A 17,307-nucleotide genomic window follows, 5' to 3' on the forward strand; every position below is an offset into this window, starting at 1 on the left:
GCTTGTATCATGGCTTGTGTCACCTAGGGTAGCCCCACCATTCTCAGAAATCTTGAGAATCACCCTTGACAAGATAGAAATCATGTCTATGTTGAGTTGCTCAATGATTTGTTTTTCTGCACACTAACATCTGCACGCATTTGCACGGAAGGAAAAATATATATTATAAATAACATATAAATAAAGTTTGAAATATAGTATTCTCTTCCCCCCCCCCCCCCGCCGCCCTTCCCACTTGAGCTCAATAACCATTCAGTCTTTTGCTAAGAGGAAATGTTTCTGGAAGTCATCCCAGGGTAACATCCTCAAGAAAGCATTAACCAGGTTTATGAGTGATATTGATTGAAGAGGGAAAAAACAGCCAAGATCTTTGTCTTCAAAGTGGACAAGGATATCCAGGAGCTTTTATCCTCAAATTTGGTAATAAAGCCGTTGTCCTGCCAAACAAAGAGAAAAGGATCATGAGAACCAGTTTTGTCTAACGGTTAAGGCAACCTGGCCAGAAACCAGGAGTTGGCAAATTCTAGTCAGGCATAAAAGTCAGCTGGGTGACTTCGAGCCAATCATAGAAGACCATGAGTTCTAGTCCCACCTTAGGCAGGAAACCCAACTGGGTGACATTGGGCCAATCAGGAGGAGACTCTGAGTTCTAGTCCCACCTTAGGCAGGAAAGCCAACTGGGTGACTTTGAGCTAGTCTCTCTATCTCATCCCAGCCCACCTCACAGGACTGTTGTAGGGAAAATAGGAGGAGGAAGGAGAATTAGGTATGTTCATCACCTTGAGTTATTTATAAAACGTAATAAAAGTGGGATAAAAAGAAATACATAAAAATACATTATACATAACTTGCAATGAGTAAGAGATTCCCTGGGTGGTGGGGAGAATACGTCTGATTGATTACCCTGGGTACACTCTTAAGTATTGGATATGTTCACTTCCTTGAGTTACTTGTACAAAAAATAAAGGTAGGATATACATAAATAAATAATAACATGGTTGTTAAGATCTGAAGCGGTGTTCATAGTATATAAAAGCCACATTTGGCCTTCTCCTAGTGTTGGTGTGAACCCAGCTGTTGTGGCTTGCAAATCACACAATGTTGGGATCGCCTTGCTAAGCATCTTATGTCTTCTAGTATGGTGTCTGGGGCCAACCTGCCTGGGGCAATAATAACTTTAAATATTTCATATGAACAGTAAAAAATGAGCCGGATCTGATGAGATCTCTTTTGACAAGAGTTCAAGTCACTGTTCCTTAAGTGTTAATTCTGTCATTTTAAAAAACGGCAGTGTTTTATTTTTGATTTTGGAGATTTATTGCTGCCGTCTAGCGAATTTGGAGGTATTACAGTGCCCTCAAGAGTGAAAGGAAATTTTTGAACAGACTTAAAGAAAAAACAACAATCCCAAGATTGCCATTTTTTTAAAAAAAATGCATACATGCATCACAGCTATATGTAATAATAATAATAATGTTGGAAGGGACCTTGGAGGTCATCTAGTCCAACCCCCTGCTAAGGCAGGAAACCCTATACCATTTCAGACAAATGGCTGTCCAGTCTCTGTGTATAATTATGTTTTAAGGTTTCAGATAATTCCAAGATTTTTATTCCAGCAAGAAGAATCTGAGAGAGTCACAGAAGCTGTGGAAGAATCAGAAAAAAGGCAACTTCCTATGTTCATAGAACATAGAATAACAAGAGTTGGAAGGGACCTTGGAGGTCTTCTAGTCCAACCCCCTGCTGGAGCAGAAGTCACTATACCATTTCAGACAAGTGGCCGTCCAGTCTCTTCTTAAAAGCCTCCAGTGGTGGAGCACCCATAACTTCTGAAGGCAAGCCCTTCCACTGGTTAATTGTTCTCACTGTTAGGAAAATTCTCCTTAGTTCTAGGTTGCTTCTCTCCTTGATTAATTTTCATGCATTGCTTCTTCTTCTGCCCTCAAGTACTTTGGAGAATAGATTGATTCTCTCTTCTTTTGGGGCAGTCCCTCAGATATTGGAACACTGCTGTCATGTCCCCCCTCGTCCTTCTCTTCATTAAACTAGGCATATCCAATTCCTGCAACTGTTCTTCATATGTTTTAGCCTCCAGCCCCCTAATATTTTTTGTTGCTCTTCTCTGCACTCTTTCCAGACTCTCAGCATCTTTTTTATATTGTGGTGACCAGAACTGGATGCAGTATTCCAAGTGTGGTCTTACTAAGGTTTTGTAAACAGTACTAGAACTTCACATGATCTTGATTCTATCCCTCTATTAGTACAACCTAGGATTGCAGTGGCTTTTCTGGCATACTGTTCACACATTACGCTGTCCAGATCCACTAAAGACCAACCTGATGTCACATTGCACGGTTAACTTGGTTAGCATTGATTGTGGTTAAGTCTTATTTGGACCTTAATAGTATACGTTCTTTTGCCCCGTTCTTTTGGTTATTATTTTGGCTCAGTACATTGCCTGAAGCCAAGCTGACCACAATAAACAAGGTGCAATTTATTACACTGTGGCTCAAATGATTTGAGAGAGATTTGCCTTCTGTTACAGGAGCCTGGTTCTATTTGGTAGAAATTGAATGGAAACTCCAAGGGAAAAGCACAATATACTTTAGATGTAAATGTCACTCTCATATACACCCACTCAGACATCTTAGTACAGATCAAGATTAATAGAGGAACAGTCATATACAGGAATGGAGAATTTTTACAATTCCCTGAAAGAAAGATTAGGGGTTTTCCCCAAACATCAAAGTGAAAAAGCCATTTTAGATTTGCAGAGAATACAGTGAGGTGTCTTTTTCTATATGATTCACTTTTGGGGAATTCTGATTTTTTTAAAATGCAGGAGCATTTTTTCTTTTCCTTGACTACAGTGTGTCCTTGAAATAACAGGAGAGAAGAGTCCTGTCTGAAAGATCCCAGCAAGGCTGCTGTTAATTGAGAATCAATGTTTTCAGGATTGCACTGTACTTTGCCAATATCGTACCCTTTGCCACAAAAAAACAAACCAGGCATTTTGCAAGTTCCTGTTCCCTTGAGGAAGAAGAATACGCTACTGTGTGTTTGTCTTTCTTCTGCTATGGAAAGTTTCTTTTGCTGTGTTTCAAAGCAAATCATTAGCAAACGTAAAACCTCAACTTAGAGGAGCCAGAGTTTTATTTAATAAGTAACACTCTGAGGACCCAGATTGTTGGGGGCAGTTAAGCTGACTTTGTAATAATGCCGCTTGGGGTGTGTGTGAAAGCCCTAATAAGCAGGCATATACATAGAATGAAGGCTACTGCTAAGCTTGTAAGCCGCCCTGAGTCTTTGGAGAAGGGCGGGATATACCGTAAATGGAATTAAAATAAAAAAAATAAAAAAAATAAAAAAAAAATAAAAAACTTGTTGCCTATTAGCTGCCTGGAAGATTCTATTTAAAAGAAATATGTGTGTGTGTGTGTGTGTGTGTGTGTGTAGATAGATAGATAGATAGATAGATAGATATATAGATAGATAGAGATAGATAGATAGATAGATAGATAGATAGATAGATAGATAGATAGATGATAGATAGATAGATAGATAGATAGATAGATAGATAGATAGATAGATAGACAGACAGACAGACATGCACGCACACGCGCACACACACACACACACACAGGGAGAGAGAGAGAGAGAGAGAATTTTAATAAATGCCAGTTACCCATTCAGAAACAAAATTTCAATGAGATGCACAGTATTATTACCACACTATTGAATTTTTCTGATCTTTAGGAATAATCTTACCCATATTGCATAGAAATAAACTCTTTGAACTCTCTGGGATTGCATTTTAGATAGTATTCTACTGGCTTGTGCTATCGAGTTGTACTTTATAAGACAGGATTTACTAGAATATTCATTCAAACCCCTGGTCACTAATGTGAGTTTTCCATTTTAATTTGCAAGTAGATTTACAGATGTTATAAGGTAATGTTGAAGCAAAAAATGCAGTACCCTAGACGCTGTGAGATCAGTGCAAAAATTCAGTATTGTTAAATTAATAAAAGACGTGCCAGTATGCTTTACACAGTTATGGTTGTGTTAAATTAATACCCATTCATGTGAGCTTTTGATCTCACATTCTGCATGAAAAATGAGTGAAGCTAAAAGGCCAAACTTTGAAGTTAAGAAGAGAAGGGGCTGGAGAGGATGAGATGTTAGTTAGTGTCATTGACACAATGGACATTTGGGCAGAGTCAAAGAGACAGGGAAGGAGGGGGTGGTGCTGGCATGCTGTGGTCCACGGGGTCACGAAGAGTCAGACACAACTTAGCAACTTGAACAACAAAAAGACGAGCTCGGGCTGAGGACTTACCCATCCTCCGTTGTCACTGATCCACTTTCCTTTGGTGCCCATGATATAGTCTGTGATGAAGTAAGAGATCTGTTTCAAGTTTTCTTTGGCCAAAGGCCCTTGCAGTTTTTTGGCCAGGATGCCACCAAACAGGAATATGGTCAGAATGCGTCCCCAGTTAATTGTGCCATCCGCAAATTCATTTTCCATCACTTGATTGAAAATGTCACTGGCTTCCTCTACAGAATGAATCTCCAATGAGTCCACGTAAGGTCTCAGGTTGTTCTCAACTTCTTTCTGAACAGAAGATCCAGCTTTACGTAGGACTTCAGCGACTCTGTTTGGGGCCGCCGCAAGTTGAGCCTCTTGGCAAATGTATTTCAAGTAATCTTGCACCAAGGTGTTCACGTAAAGGAAATTGTAGCTTTCCATTTGAAAAAAAAACAACAAAAAAACAGCTGCAGAGAAGAAAGAAGAAGAACTTGCTTCGTAGCAGTGCTCTTGAGAATGTGCGGTCCCGTTGCTGGATAATTCACTAAACGACTTCAGCTTTTTCCATCAAAGGGTGGATTTTTCCTTTTTTCAAAGCTTTGTCAATAACCATCACTGTACGGTGTAAAATATCCATATGTAAATCAACATTGCACATGTGATTAGGAAGTGAAAGCTTGTGATCTGAGGGAGGGGGAAAAATTCAGCAGCTGTGTCGCTGAGCCTTCTAACATGATTTATTCTCGAAATGCAGTTAGAGGAAGTGTTGAAACCCTCCTATATCAAATAAAACATACAATAAAATCTGGTTTAAGGTTACCAAATCCAGGAGGCTTATATTGGTACAGTACCGTGTGTTGGGTAATATTTAGACATTTCACTAACATACTTGGAACATGGCAATCCACGCTGTTTCTCTGTTTTCTGCCTCTTGTATGTCAAGCTTTTAATTTCCTTGGGACAGGGATATTTTTCTCTGCCAAACACGACTGAGAGCATATGTGGCTCTTGTAATTATTGCTATTACTCAGCACATAGCCATATGATAGTTATTTAAGAATGGGAAATGGGTAGTTCCCCAAATCATGGAATACCAACTCAGACAAACAGTCAAACAACAAACAACAGCCTAATCAAGAACTCTCCCATCACTATTGACAGGGCAAGCCATGAGTATATAAACAGAGAGCACACTTCTTCTAAGCACTTGATGATGGTACCTAGTTGGGTGATGAAAGGTCTGCAGGAAAACAGCCATGCTCAGAGAGGGCACCAAGGGCCCCTCAGTTCAACCTGAGCTACAAATATTACTTTCTACTGGTATTTCCTCTACTGTATACTCTGCAAGTTTTTTTTTCCTGTGCTCTTTTTCCAATTAGGGCTTCCGTATTTGGGCTGGAAAAAACCAGCATCCACCAGATGGTAGCAAGGATTTCCATATTTCTCTCGGCTGATATTTAGCAATCATTCTAGTTCAGGGGTCCCCAATCCCCGGTCCGTGGACAGGTACCAGGCCGCAGCATGCCAGCAACCAGTCCACACAGACAAGCAAAGCCCCATCCACGGGATGCAGGCACCACACAAAACCACGCACTCTCTGGTCCACGGAAAAATCTTTCTCCATGGAACTGGACCCTGGTGTCCAAAAGGTTGGGGACCTCTGTTCTAGATACCATCCAGATACTATCCCCTTTTTACTTCTTCCTAACAGGGAGGAGAGAGAGAGAGAGAGAGAGAACTCTCACCCAAGGCTGGGATAACTGTTTAGAAGGTCTTTGAAAATTTGGGGAAAAGCTGCCAGTTTTCCGGCTTTGCTTTGAGCTCCTTGGAACCAAGTTGGGCTAAGGCCAAAAAATAATGCACCTCTGTCTTTGTGAAAAATGAATAGATGTGCCCGTCTATAAAGGTTTGTCCCTTTAAATCCTATCCAGCATCTTTTAACTTTTGCCCAAGAGGCAATGGAACTTTTTGTTCTTTCTCATTTTGACACGACCAAACCAAAACACCCTTTCCAGTACATATAATTTGATGATTTATTGCCATCGGGGAAGTCCCAGCTTGTCAGAGAGGTAATAGAAGAAATTTATGACACTGGTTCTGCATTCATTAGATAAGTGGGTTGCATCCTGTGCTGGGAAAAAAAAGCTGAACTAACAAGAAGTTGGAATTTCCCAGTCTTCCCATTACATATCGGTTGTTCCCTAAGCAGCCCCTACTGCTGATTAAAACTTAGATGCCCATCCCTCTGCTTGCTGAAATGATCTATTTGAAATCTTTGTATCGACTGAATCAATAAGCTGCTGCTCCTGCTGAATTAAGCCCCTCCTCCCAACCCACAAAAAATTCAGAAAACCATTTCAGAGGGCCAAAACCTAAGGGCCGTGTTCAGAGTGGGTTATGATGTTACCCAGATAGGGATCTCAGTAATGTAGGAGGTTGCAAGAGCCCTGGTGACGCAGTGGTTAGAATGCAGCATTGCAAACTTACTCTGCCCACAGCCTGGAGTTCGATCCTGGCAGGAGTCCAAGTTGACACAACCTTCCACCCTTCTGAGGTCGGTAAAATGAGGACCCAAATTGTTGGGGGCAAAAAGCTGGCTCTGTAAACCGCTTAGAGAGGGCTGTCAAGCTCTGTGAAGCGGTATATAAGTCTTAGGTGCTATTGTCACTTAGTTATAAGTCACTACCTAAGAGCATGGGGGTGCAGTGGTAAGAATGCACTATTGCAGATTAACTCTGCCCACTGCCGGGAGTTTGATCCTGACCAGCTCAAGGTTGACTCAGCCTTCCACCCTTCTGAGGTCAGTAAAATGAGGACCCAGGTTGTTGGGGGCAATAGGCTGACTCCGTAAATTGCTTAGAGAGGGCTGTAAAGAACTTTGAAGCTGTATATAAATGCTATTGCTATTGCATCATAAGTCCAGGGATCGCTCAGTTTAGAGTAAATGCAAAGTAATAAATATTTCTAACTAAATAAGGGACCCTAAAGGACCATTAAGTTCAGAGCTTAGAGTTATTAACTGCCTTTCCAGTTATGCTCTAGCTTTCCAACTGCCTTCAGCTTTAGTAAAGTACCTTTAATGTTTACAAAGTACAATGAGCCATTGCACAGAGGTGTAATATTGTGGTGCTGCTTTTCTTGTTTGTTTTGTTGTTGTTTTGGTTGGAAACATACTTACTGTCTTATTATAGAATATTGTGCATTTTCAGCTATATGGCACAGTTTACAGCTTAATATAAACCCAGTTGTGCTTTAGTCTATAAACCACAATTCAGCAAAACCAGGTCATTGAATACTGCAGTTGTGATTAAATTTTGGTTCAAGCATATGCTTACCATAATAATGACAGGGGGTGGGGGGAAGCATCTGTAATTACTTAAATATGTGCATCATTTGTCTGCTTGGTTTTGCAGGATCAAAGCTGCTCTTGCATTCATAGACTATACAGTATATCTGATACATATTTTCAAGCGAATAGGAATTTTGGCAGCCCTGTCCTGGTTATTATGCTGCAGGACAGTGCCACCTAGCAGCAAATGACAGGTTTTCAGGCCAGCAAGAGACATCTCTAAGAGTAACAAATGTCATTTTTAAAAACAAGGTAGGATGGGGTGATTAACCCAAATTTAAGGAGAAAGGAAACACAGTTTTGAAAACCATGGAGGTCTTGCCATACGTTTAATAATTCTTAAGAAACAAGGCAAGTAACTCACAGTAAAAACTGATTTATCACCCAGAAGGCCTATCTCCAGCCCGCCTCCCCCCCCATCCCTTCAGTTCACATGACAAATGAGGATCAAGAATCACCAGTTATGGACAGAGCAGAGATGGCTTAAAATTCAGTGGCCATGAAGACCAAGAAAGGGTAGATTCATTGTAATTGCATTACTTTAGTATAGATTAAAGCTGCCGTTAAGGGGAGCCAGGAATAAAGCATTCTTTCAAGATCTGCACATTGGAATTTAGCAACATATATTCTGCGGTGATGGGATTCGAATATGTGAAAAACTGGTTCTCTGCGTGGATGTTGCTTCCATTCTGGGCCTGGGCAACAAAAAATTAGCTACCGGTTCTGCCCAATAGGTGCGAACCGGCTGAATCCCATCACTGATATTCTGGCAACTTTAATGGACATCCCATTGCCAACTCCTCCAGGTCTCGTGCACAGATCATTTTGTCTTAACGATCCTATCTGGATTCCACTTTTTTAAAAAGAAGAAGCCATTGCTATTTAAAACAGACTCCGTAATGGGATTCTCATGTAACAGTCAAGCAACCTGGGTATGCTGAGTCTCCTCTTCCATTCAGACAAGCATTTCACAAAAGGCTGTTGATTTTGGAGAGATGAGATCAGCAAGCAGAGAACCCAACAGGCTGAGCTCAGCCAATGTGTCAAAACATAGTTTGTCTAACTAGTGTTTACTGAATAAACGTGAGGATGTTTAAACCTCTGCAGGGCACATGGTCAAGCTGCACAATATTCTATAATAAGACAGTAATTTATGTTCCCAACCAAAAAATAACAACAAAACAAACAAACAAACACAGCACTACAATATTACACCTCTGTGCAATGGCTGGATTGTACTTTGTAAACCTTAAAAGGTACTTTACTAAACCTGAAGGCAGTTGGAAAGCTAGAGCTTAACTGGAAAGGCAGTTAGCAACTCTAAGCTCTGAACATAATGGGTCCCTTAGGGTCCTTTATTTAGTTAGAAATATTTATTAATTTGCATTGGACACCAGATCTGAAAGGAAGGGTATACTTTGGGTCTGGTCTATTAAACAATGTCATATGTGGGATCACTGAACTGTGTTTTCACGGTTGCAGTGCCTGTCCTATAGAATTGCTTCTCCTCTGGAGATTCAAAAGACCTTCTCTGGGTCAGTCTGGATCCTTGCACTCGGCCGTCTAAATGTCCCCTTCCACTCCTTATTAGAGTAGCAGTGCATCATCACAATGCAACACCAACAACTTGCTTTTCTGGAACAATACACTTCCTTCTCGTTTCCCAACAGTGTTATGACACCACTAGGGATCAACAACACTCTCTGGATGACAGTGTGGCGAAGGTACGCTGACTCACCCTCCCGCAACTTAAGCAAGACCAGGGCTTACAACTTATTCACACCTCCCACACTTCACAGATCCTGGAGTGACTAGCCGGGATGGCTCTCTTTGCATTTTTTTAGGAGAGTGGGTGGATCACCTGTTTTTCAATTCACTTTGAGCCATGCAAGTATCTTGTGGACATCGGTAGTGGCCAGAAATCAATTCTTCCTTCACAGATGGATGCTTTGCTGGCTTTTTTTTTCTTTTAAGGAAGATGAAATCCTATCTTTTGGGCATTTTACAATGTCCTTCTTTAGAGAAATGTCTTTTTCCAGGCTTGGTAGCAGAGGTAACTGGGATTCATTTTATAAGTGTGTGTACGCAGTGGTGGAAGTCAGCTGGTTCGCAACACTTCGGCAGAACTGGTAGCTAATTTTTTTGTTGCCCAGGCCCAGAGTGGACTTCCGGAAGCGGCATCCATGCAGAGAACCGTTTGTTCACCTATCTGAATCCCACCACTGTGTGTACGTGCTCATTCAAAGGAGAAAAGTTTAGACGTGCGATGGGGAGGGGTGATGGTGACCTGGTGGGAGGGTCCATCAGATATGAACCAATGAATGGCGCTGTTTCAGTGACAGTTTTCCATGCTCAGCTGTTTACTAGGAGGAACAGACTCCCGATCAGCTGATGTTTCTCTGTAGGCTTGGGACCTCTGCAAGCAGTCAAATCCCATCAATCCAGCCATGCTCTCAAGCAGAATTGGAAGAGCTGGGTGACCAAAAGGCTTGCTGTCTAAAACAGGGGCAGGCAACCTGGGCTCTTTTATGCCTCGTGGACTTCAACTCCCAGAATTCCTGAGCCAGCATGGCTCAGCTTGGAAATCTCTCCTTTTCCCCTCAGCATGGCTGGCTCAGGAATTCTGGGAGTTGAAGTCCATGAGTCATAAAAGAGCCAAGGTTGCCTACCCCTGGTCTAAAAGCACCCATGGAAACTGCTTCTCCCAGGACCCATTTTATAAAATAATGCCAGAGCAGTAGAGCCTCCAAAGAACTGAATGCGTTCTTGTACGTTTCAGTCCTCTGTTCGATAGGCTTCATTGTGCAACCATCTCCTTGAATATAGTCTACCTTAGCTTCCAATAACAAACAGTTGGGTCTCTTAGGAAAGCTGGCATATTGCCAGCTATGAAATCAACAGTCTGTAATGGGTGTGTGTGCATGAAGTCACTGTTGTGTGCCTATTCTAAGTGCAAATGTCTAGCTATAAGGGTATGTACTAAGGTCATATCTGAATTATCAGAGAACCCACCCAGAATATAAAAATATTCAGATTACACTAGCCAGATCTGCTGATGTAATAATAAATGGAGAGGATAACAAAATATAAAGACCTGCAAGTAGAAATGGAATGACTATGGCAAAAGAAAGCAAAGGTAGCACCAATAGTAATAGGCACCTTGGGTGTAATCCCAAATCAACTGGACCACCACTTGAACACCATCAGCATTGACAAATTCACCATCGGTCAATTGCAAAAGGCAGCTCTACTTGAAACAGCTTGTATCCTGTGACGATATCTGCAACAACATCAAACAATGACATCTGCCTATTTGGTTATTAAATTTGTTTGCTACTACCCATCTCACCACAAAGTGACCAGATCCTTGGGAAGGACTTGATAGGTGGACAAAAATGCCAAATCCAGTCTGAACATCTGGTTGACTGTGCGATGAACAATGATAATAAAAAACAACCGGACTTCAAGCTGAGGACCCAGAGAAGAAACTTGTACAACTGGAATTAATCTATCCTAACAGATTAATGTTGCCTTTTCTGTCTCCTTTTGGTAATTAGGCTTATTTTTAATTTTAATTCTTAGTTGTATTTCTGTGTACTACATTTGACTGGCTAATAACCACACATAAATCTCGGTGTTCACTTTTTCAATTCAATTTTAGCTCTGAAGGACAATAAATTGCAGGAAGGTGCCATAAAGTCCTAAAATATAGAATTAGGAGGTGTTGCAATTACCAGGAGCAAAACTTTATGCACAAGGTCTACAAAGTATCTGCATTGTGCCTCAATGGAACTATGAGACTGACACATGTCAGTGCTTATTGACCTAACACAATCCTTGACCCAGCCTGAATCCTTACGATGGCAGTAATTAGGATCTGTGTTGGGTTCTTTCTGACGTGGACGGTTTTCCTGCAGACATTTCCTAAGCAGGCTATATAACCGTGGAGGCGAACCTATGGCACGGGTGTCACCGGTGGCACGCAGAGCCCTCTCTGTGGGCATGCGCACCGTCGCCCCAGTCCTAGGCCTTCAGCTGGGTTTAATAAAACCTTTTTGCTTTAAAAAAAGGTTCAATCAATCAATTTCAACTTCTCACGGGGGGGGGGGGGAAATCTCGCAAGGCTGGAATTGATTGATTGAACTTTTTAGTCCCACCCGGTCTGCCGTTACCACTGCAGCCACGCCCACCCAATGGGTCACACCCACCCAATGGACCACACCCACGCACCTGATGATACATAAGAGGGTTTTGAGTTGCAGTTTGGGCACTCGGTCTGTAAAAGTTTCGCCATTGCTGCTATATAATAATATCAGTGCACAGGGGAATGCGGTTTGCTGGCTGTTCATAGCCAGTGCGTGCCCTGTGGTTACACAGCCTGGCGACCAAACCCCTGCAGAAAACCAGTCCCAGCTCAAGAAACACCAAGAAGCCAACTCTGTGGTGTTAAGGATCAACCCCGAGCAACATATATACTTTCCTGTAGGATCCATAGACCTCTACCCTTGCAAATATCTGAAAAGGGTTTCTCGGGGAAAAGGCATTCCCCTCTGCTTTTGTTAAGAGAGGAGGAGGAGGAGGATAAAGAGGATGACCACCCATTGAAGTCATAAAGCTCTTGCTGACATCACCGCCTTGCTGCTTAAAAGGACATTTGTTCACAAGGCAGCAGCAAGAAGGCAGAGGACGCAAAGCTGTCCCGAGGGTAGAAAGATGAAGAGGGAGAAGGGGCGAGGTTATAAGAGGGGGCGTTCTAAAGGTTTGATGTCCTCAGATGCCTGACAAACACTTTCTGCCGTCAGTTGTACCGTTTGATCTTAGGCTGTCATTTTATTTTATTTTTGTTTGCTTGTTTCTTCCACATTTCGGCAAGTGTGATGTTAAGGATCAACAGCGCCATCTCCATCCATCTAAGTCCTCTCCTCTATGTTCCCTGTATGTTTATCGACAAAGTCCTGCCTGCCATGTCTTGTGAATGGTTGATGTCAGAAAGGTGAGTTTTTTGTGTTTGTTTTTTTTTCATACAGAGATCAGCAGTTCTCTTTGTAGAAAGGAAGGCTTCACACACGGGTTAAGCTCTGGTGGTGGACTGCTAGCTTGGGGCCTTGGTACGTTGTGTGAACTCGGTGGTTATGGCTCGTGAAACAGAGTTAAATGTTTAATGAGGGAGAATATTTGTAGCCCCCAGGGTTGATATGAGGGGTCCTTGATGTTCCTTGAGCTTGCTTGTTTTCTCGTAGACGTTTCCTTACCCAAACTAGGTAACATCATCACTGTTAGTTACCTAGTTTGGGTAATGAAACGTCTGTGAGAAAACAAGCAAGCTCAGAGAACACCAAAGACCCCTTCAGAGATAAAGGTTTAACATGTTGTGTGAACTTAGCCAATGATGGTTTGTTTAAGAAATCATGCTTAAATCAAGCCCTACCTGAACGATTCTGTAACCTGTATATCCTAGAATTTGAGAAAATGGCAAAGTTGTGACTTTCCCCTATAACCTATTGATTAAGTGTGGCAAATGGCAAAAAGTATTAGTATTTGCAGATGTTAATTTATAGATTAAGTTTCAGATTAAAACATATCACGATGATTCAAACAAACGTTTGTGACCAGGTGATCTAGATGCTTATTAACTTAGGTGGCTTAAATTTTTAGTAATTGAATATCTGGATCCTGGTCTGAATATCCTATTATTTGAGAAAATGGTGAAGCTATGGGTTTCCTCTATAAGCTATTGGTTATATATGGCAAGTAGCAAAAAAAATATTAGCATTTGCAGGTGTTAATTTATAGTTTTAGTTTCAGATTTAAACATGTTGCCATAATTCAAACAAAAGTTTGTGATCAGGTGATCGAGATATTCAGTGCTTTTTTTGTAAAAGAAAAAGGTGCCGGAACTCACACATGTCATACAATCCGCCTTGCCTACCCTACAAGGTTCCATCCAAAAAAGGTGCCGGAACTCCGTTCTGAGCGTTCTATGAGAAAAAAAGCCCTGGAGATATTTACTAAGGTGACTTAAAAAGCTGTTGCTCTCTCGCTCTCTCTCTCTTTTTAAACTCCAAAACTGCACTTGGCTTGGATGATTCTGCCAAAAGAGGAAGTGTCTTCTGTCTTCTGACAGCAACCCAACTAAGTTTATCCCGTTAAACAGCACACATTTTCTCATCCTTGATCTTGTGTGGCCTGATTTTGGTGTGGTGAAAATACTGTAACGTTAAAAAAAAAGTTAAAGCATACTTAAGTTAGAAAAAAAAAACCTCCAACCAATCAGGATATAATACAAGAGTTGCTTGATAGCGAGATGAGCAGCATATAAATTTAATAATAGAATAGAGTAGAAATGAAATGAACCTTTATTGTCAAAGTACAACTATGTGTACATTGAGATTAGCTGAGCCTCCCTTTGTGCTCCCACCCCCCAACACGCAGTGACAACAAACCCTCCATCTTACTACACCATGTGAGCCAACTACACCCCACACCGGCCTCCCAAGTCAATAGAATAGAATCTGGAAAGGACCTTGGAGGTCTTCTAGTCCAGCCCCCCACTTAAGCAGGAGAACCTATACTATCTCAGACAAGTGGCTGTCTAGTCTCTTCTTAAAAATCTCCAGTGATGGAGCACCCATGATTTCTGGAGGTAAGCTGTTCCACTGGTTGATTGTCCTCACTGTCAGGAAGTTTCTCGTTAAATCCAGGTTGCTTCTCTCCTTGATAAATAAATAAATTAAATTTGAAAAAATGCAATGCACAATACACCTCCTTTTAAAAGGCAAGCCTCTGTTTGCTTCTTGTTAATGCAGGCAGGTGAACTAGCTTCTGAAACCACGTGAAAATCCTATGCAGCAACTATTACTAATGTATGCACAGAGGGAGAGAGAAAGATCAGGCTGATAAAATTGCATAGATGGGGCAATTTTGAAAGCGATGCTCTAGGAATCCTGTCTCTTCTGCACTGTTTATGTTTGATGACTTCTACAAAAGTCAGCAGTCACGCAAGACCTGAGCCTCACATTAACTTAGGAAAAATTCATTACACAAAGTCAGTAAGTTTGGCCTGCCCTCTGCTTGAGAAGTTCCCTTCAAAATCTGAACCACGGAAAACTTGAGCAATCCAACCCACTTTTTTTTCTACATACACATAGTCCTCGTTTAGCGACTCTTCACTTTGTGACCAGTCTTTGCATGGACAATCTTTGCAGGTCTGCAAAGCAAAGGAAAGCTGAAACAAGATCATCAGCCCAGTTGCGGTTTCTCTTAGCCATTGCTTTGCTTAACGACCAAATGGCTGGTTTTCAATTGTGGTTACTAACCGAGGAACACTTGTAGGGAAAATGCTGCTGAACACCTGGAACGGTGTCTAAAGCGAGGGATCCCAGATCCCCTCCTTCAAGAGATCCCAATGGCTGAGACACTTAAAACACCAATTGGGAAAAAAAAAGAGTGCCTTGTTTACAATGGAGTGGCAACTATTAAACCACAATCATAACTAGTAATTTGCAAGGGATTACACCGTAATCCTGTACAGCTCTATTGAGAAGTAGGACTCATCAAATCCAAGGACTCGTTCACCAGCAAGTTAAAAGGCATCATTAACTGAATCAAATCCGAATGCTTAATGAGAAGCCTCTCAAGGATTGCCAGTTCTCTGGCAAGTGGTATCAGCAGAGAAGGCGGCTTAAATGTTTGATCATTGAGGTCATATAAGCAGCAAAAACACACCATTGATATTTTGAAGTGCTTGGTTGCCTTAACTGTAGACGCGCTGAGTTTGGAAGTTTTGCTTTGTAAACAAACGCAGCCTCCTCAAAACAACTTGGCAAACAAGGCGTAACTTTGGCCAACTCTGCCTGCAAATACATTAAGCCAGGGGTCCCCAACCTTGGCAACTTTAAGACCTGTGGACTTCAACTCCCAGAATTCCCCAGCCAGCCATGGATGGATGAATGGGAAATTCTGGAAGTTGAAGTCCACAGGTCTTAAAAGTTGCCAAGGTTGGGGACCCATGCATTAAGCTGTTTGCTTGGCCTGGCTGTGTATTGTGTGAACCAAGCCATCTGTGATGTGTAAACGGTGATGAGTAGCTTTGTGCATTACGGGGACCCTCCTATCCGTTGTCAGCGACTCAAGACCCTCCTATCCATTGTCAGCGACTCAATAAATCATCACGTTTAACAACAATGTGAGATCCCAAAGGTGCATTTTTCACGAGGCTGCTGGACTTTCTTGGTGTTCTTTGAAGACGTTTGGCTTCTCATCCAAGTTTAGCTTCTTCAGCTTCTTGGGTGAGAAGCCAAATGTCTTCAAAGAAAAACAAGGGAAGTCCAGTTACCTCAAGAAAAAGCATCTTTGGGACAACTACGATCTGGAAGACTGAGAATCTCCATTGACATTTAGCAAGGATGCGTGATATCACTTGGAATTGCATAACAGCCAATGCATGAAGCCGCTTGCTTGCGCTTCTTGAAAGCCTCTGCCACTTTCTGGGGTTGCAAGGTGGTGCAAAGATTCACAAGTTTATTCTCTTTTCTGTTCCAATGTCGGTTCCCAGCCAGAAGTGGCTTATTGGGTCCGATCCCAAAGGTGCTTTTTTTCTCCCCCACGCGAGGCAACTGAACTTTCTTGTTTTTCTTTGAAGACTTTTCGCTTCTCGCCCAAGAAGCTTCTTCAGCTCTGACTAAAAGGTGGGGAGTGGTGCCAGCCCAGCTGCCTTCTCCCCCCCCCTCCGCAACGCTCAGCCTTTCCCCAGACTGGGTAGGACTACAACTCCCATCGTTTCACATCAGTGGGGCTGCTGTCGGTCGCAGCCCAACCCATGCGGGACCTCAACAGCCCTGCCCTACCTCGCGGGGTGGTTGTGCACAGCCCTCCTCCCATCCTTGCAAGTGTCCCCGCGACCGTGCCGGGGCATCCTCTTGCCTTCAGCCCGTTGGCATGGGCATCTGGAATCTAGAATCGAGCTGGAAGGGACCCTGGAGGTCGTCTAGTCCAGCCCCCTGCTCAAGCAGGAGGACCTTTACCATCTGATGCTTCCCACCCTCCTCCCAGAAGCTCCGCCGCGCATCCCCCCCCACCCCCCTTTTGCAATTCCCAGAGGGGGGGGGGAAAGGGCAAAAAAAAACAACGGAGGGACACCAGGAGGCGACGGCGCCGCCTTCTCCCGGGGCGGCAACGTGTCCGCTTTCGCCCGCCCGCTCGACTCCCGCCAATCAGAGCCCGCCCGCGTCGCTTTTTCTTTTTTTTCTTTTTGTTTTGTGGAGGGGCGGGGCTGAGGAGGCAGGAAGGGAAAAAGGAAGAGCTGCGCGGCGGGGGGCGGAGAACTGAGCGGAGACGCGGAAAAGAACGGCGGCGGCGGCGACTTCTCCGGCGCGAGACCACCAAGCCCTTCCTACCTCCTTCCCTCCCTCCCTCCGCGGCGGCGCCTTCGTCAGGTGAGCGAAGTGCGCCTGCGTGGAGCCAGGTTTTTTTTTTCCCCTCGCTGGCTTGCTGTCTGCTCTGCTCTTCTCTTCTCTTCTCTCCACCCCCCCCCCCGGTGGTTGCAAGAAGGGCCTCGGGAACCTCCGTTTCCCACTTCCTTTCACTTTCTCCTTTCCACAGCCCCCTCCCCTTTCCAACACGCCCCTCCTCCCGCACGCCCCTCCCCCTT

General features: G+C 43.1%; 2 protein-coding genes across 3 annotated transcripts in view; one reads left to right on the top strand and one right to left on the bottom strand.

The window, feature by feature from the left end:
* Nucleotides 1-245: 245 nt before the first annotated feature.
* On the bottom strand, nucleotides 246-4,886 carry BCL2A1 (BCL2 related protein A1). Its single transcript, XM_081337221.1, has 2 exons — nucleotides 4,340-4,886; nucleotides 246-437 (listed from the first exon to the last, which is right to left on the bottom strand). Exons 1-2 carry the CDS (start codon nucleotides 4,748-4,750, stop codon nucleotides 327-329), a joined length of 522 nt encoding a protein of 173 aa, XP_081193347.1. The 5' UTR covers nucleotides 4,751-4,886; the 3' UTR covers nucleotides 246-326.
* Nucleotides 4,887-12,355: 7,469 nt separating this feature from the next.
* The window catches only part of ZFAND6 (zinc finger AN1-type containing 6), a 58,488-nt gene continuing 53,536 nt past the window's right edge, over nucleotides 12,356-17,307 (top strand). The window contains exon 1 of one of the 2 annotated variants that reach the window (XM_081337197.1): nucleotides 12,356-12,651. In XM_081337197.1, the coding sequence (XP_081193323.1) occupies nucleotides 12,536-12,651 (116 nt within the window). In that variant the 5' untranslated portion in view covers nucleotides 12,356-12,535. Of the gene's footprint in view, nucleotides 12,652-16,768; nucleotides 17,093-17,307 lie in introns of those variants that run through there. The other variant, XM_081337199.1, reaches the window with a different exon arrangement.

This window comes from Vipera berus, assembly GCF_964194415.1.
Source record: "Vipera berus genome assembly, chromosome: 12".
NCBI lineage: Eukaryota > Metazoa > Chordata > Lepidosauria > Squamata > Viperidae > Vipera > Vipera berus.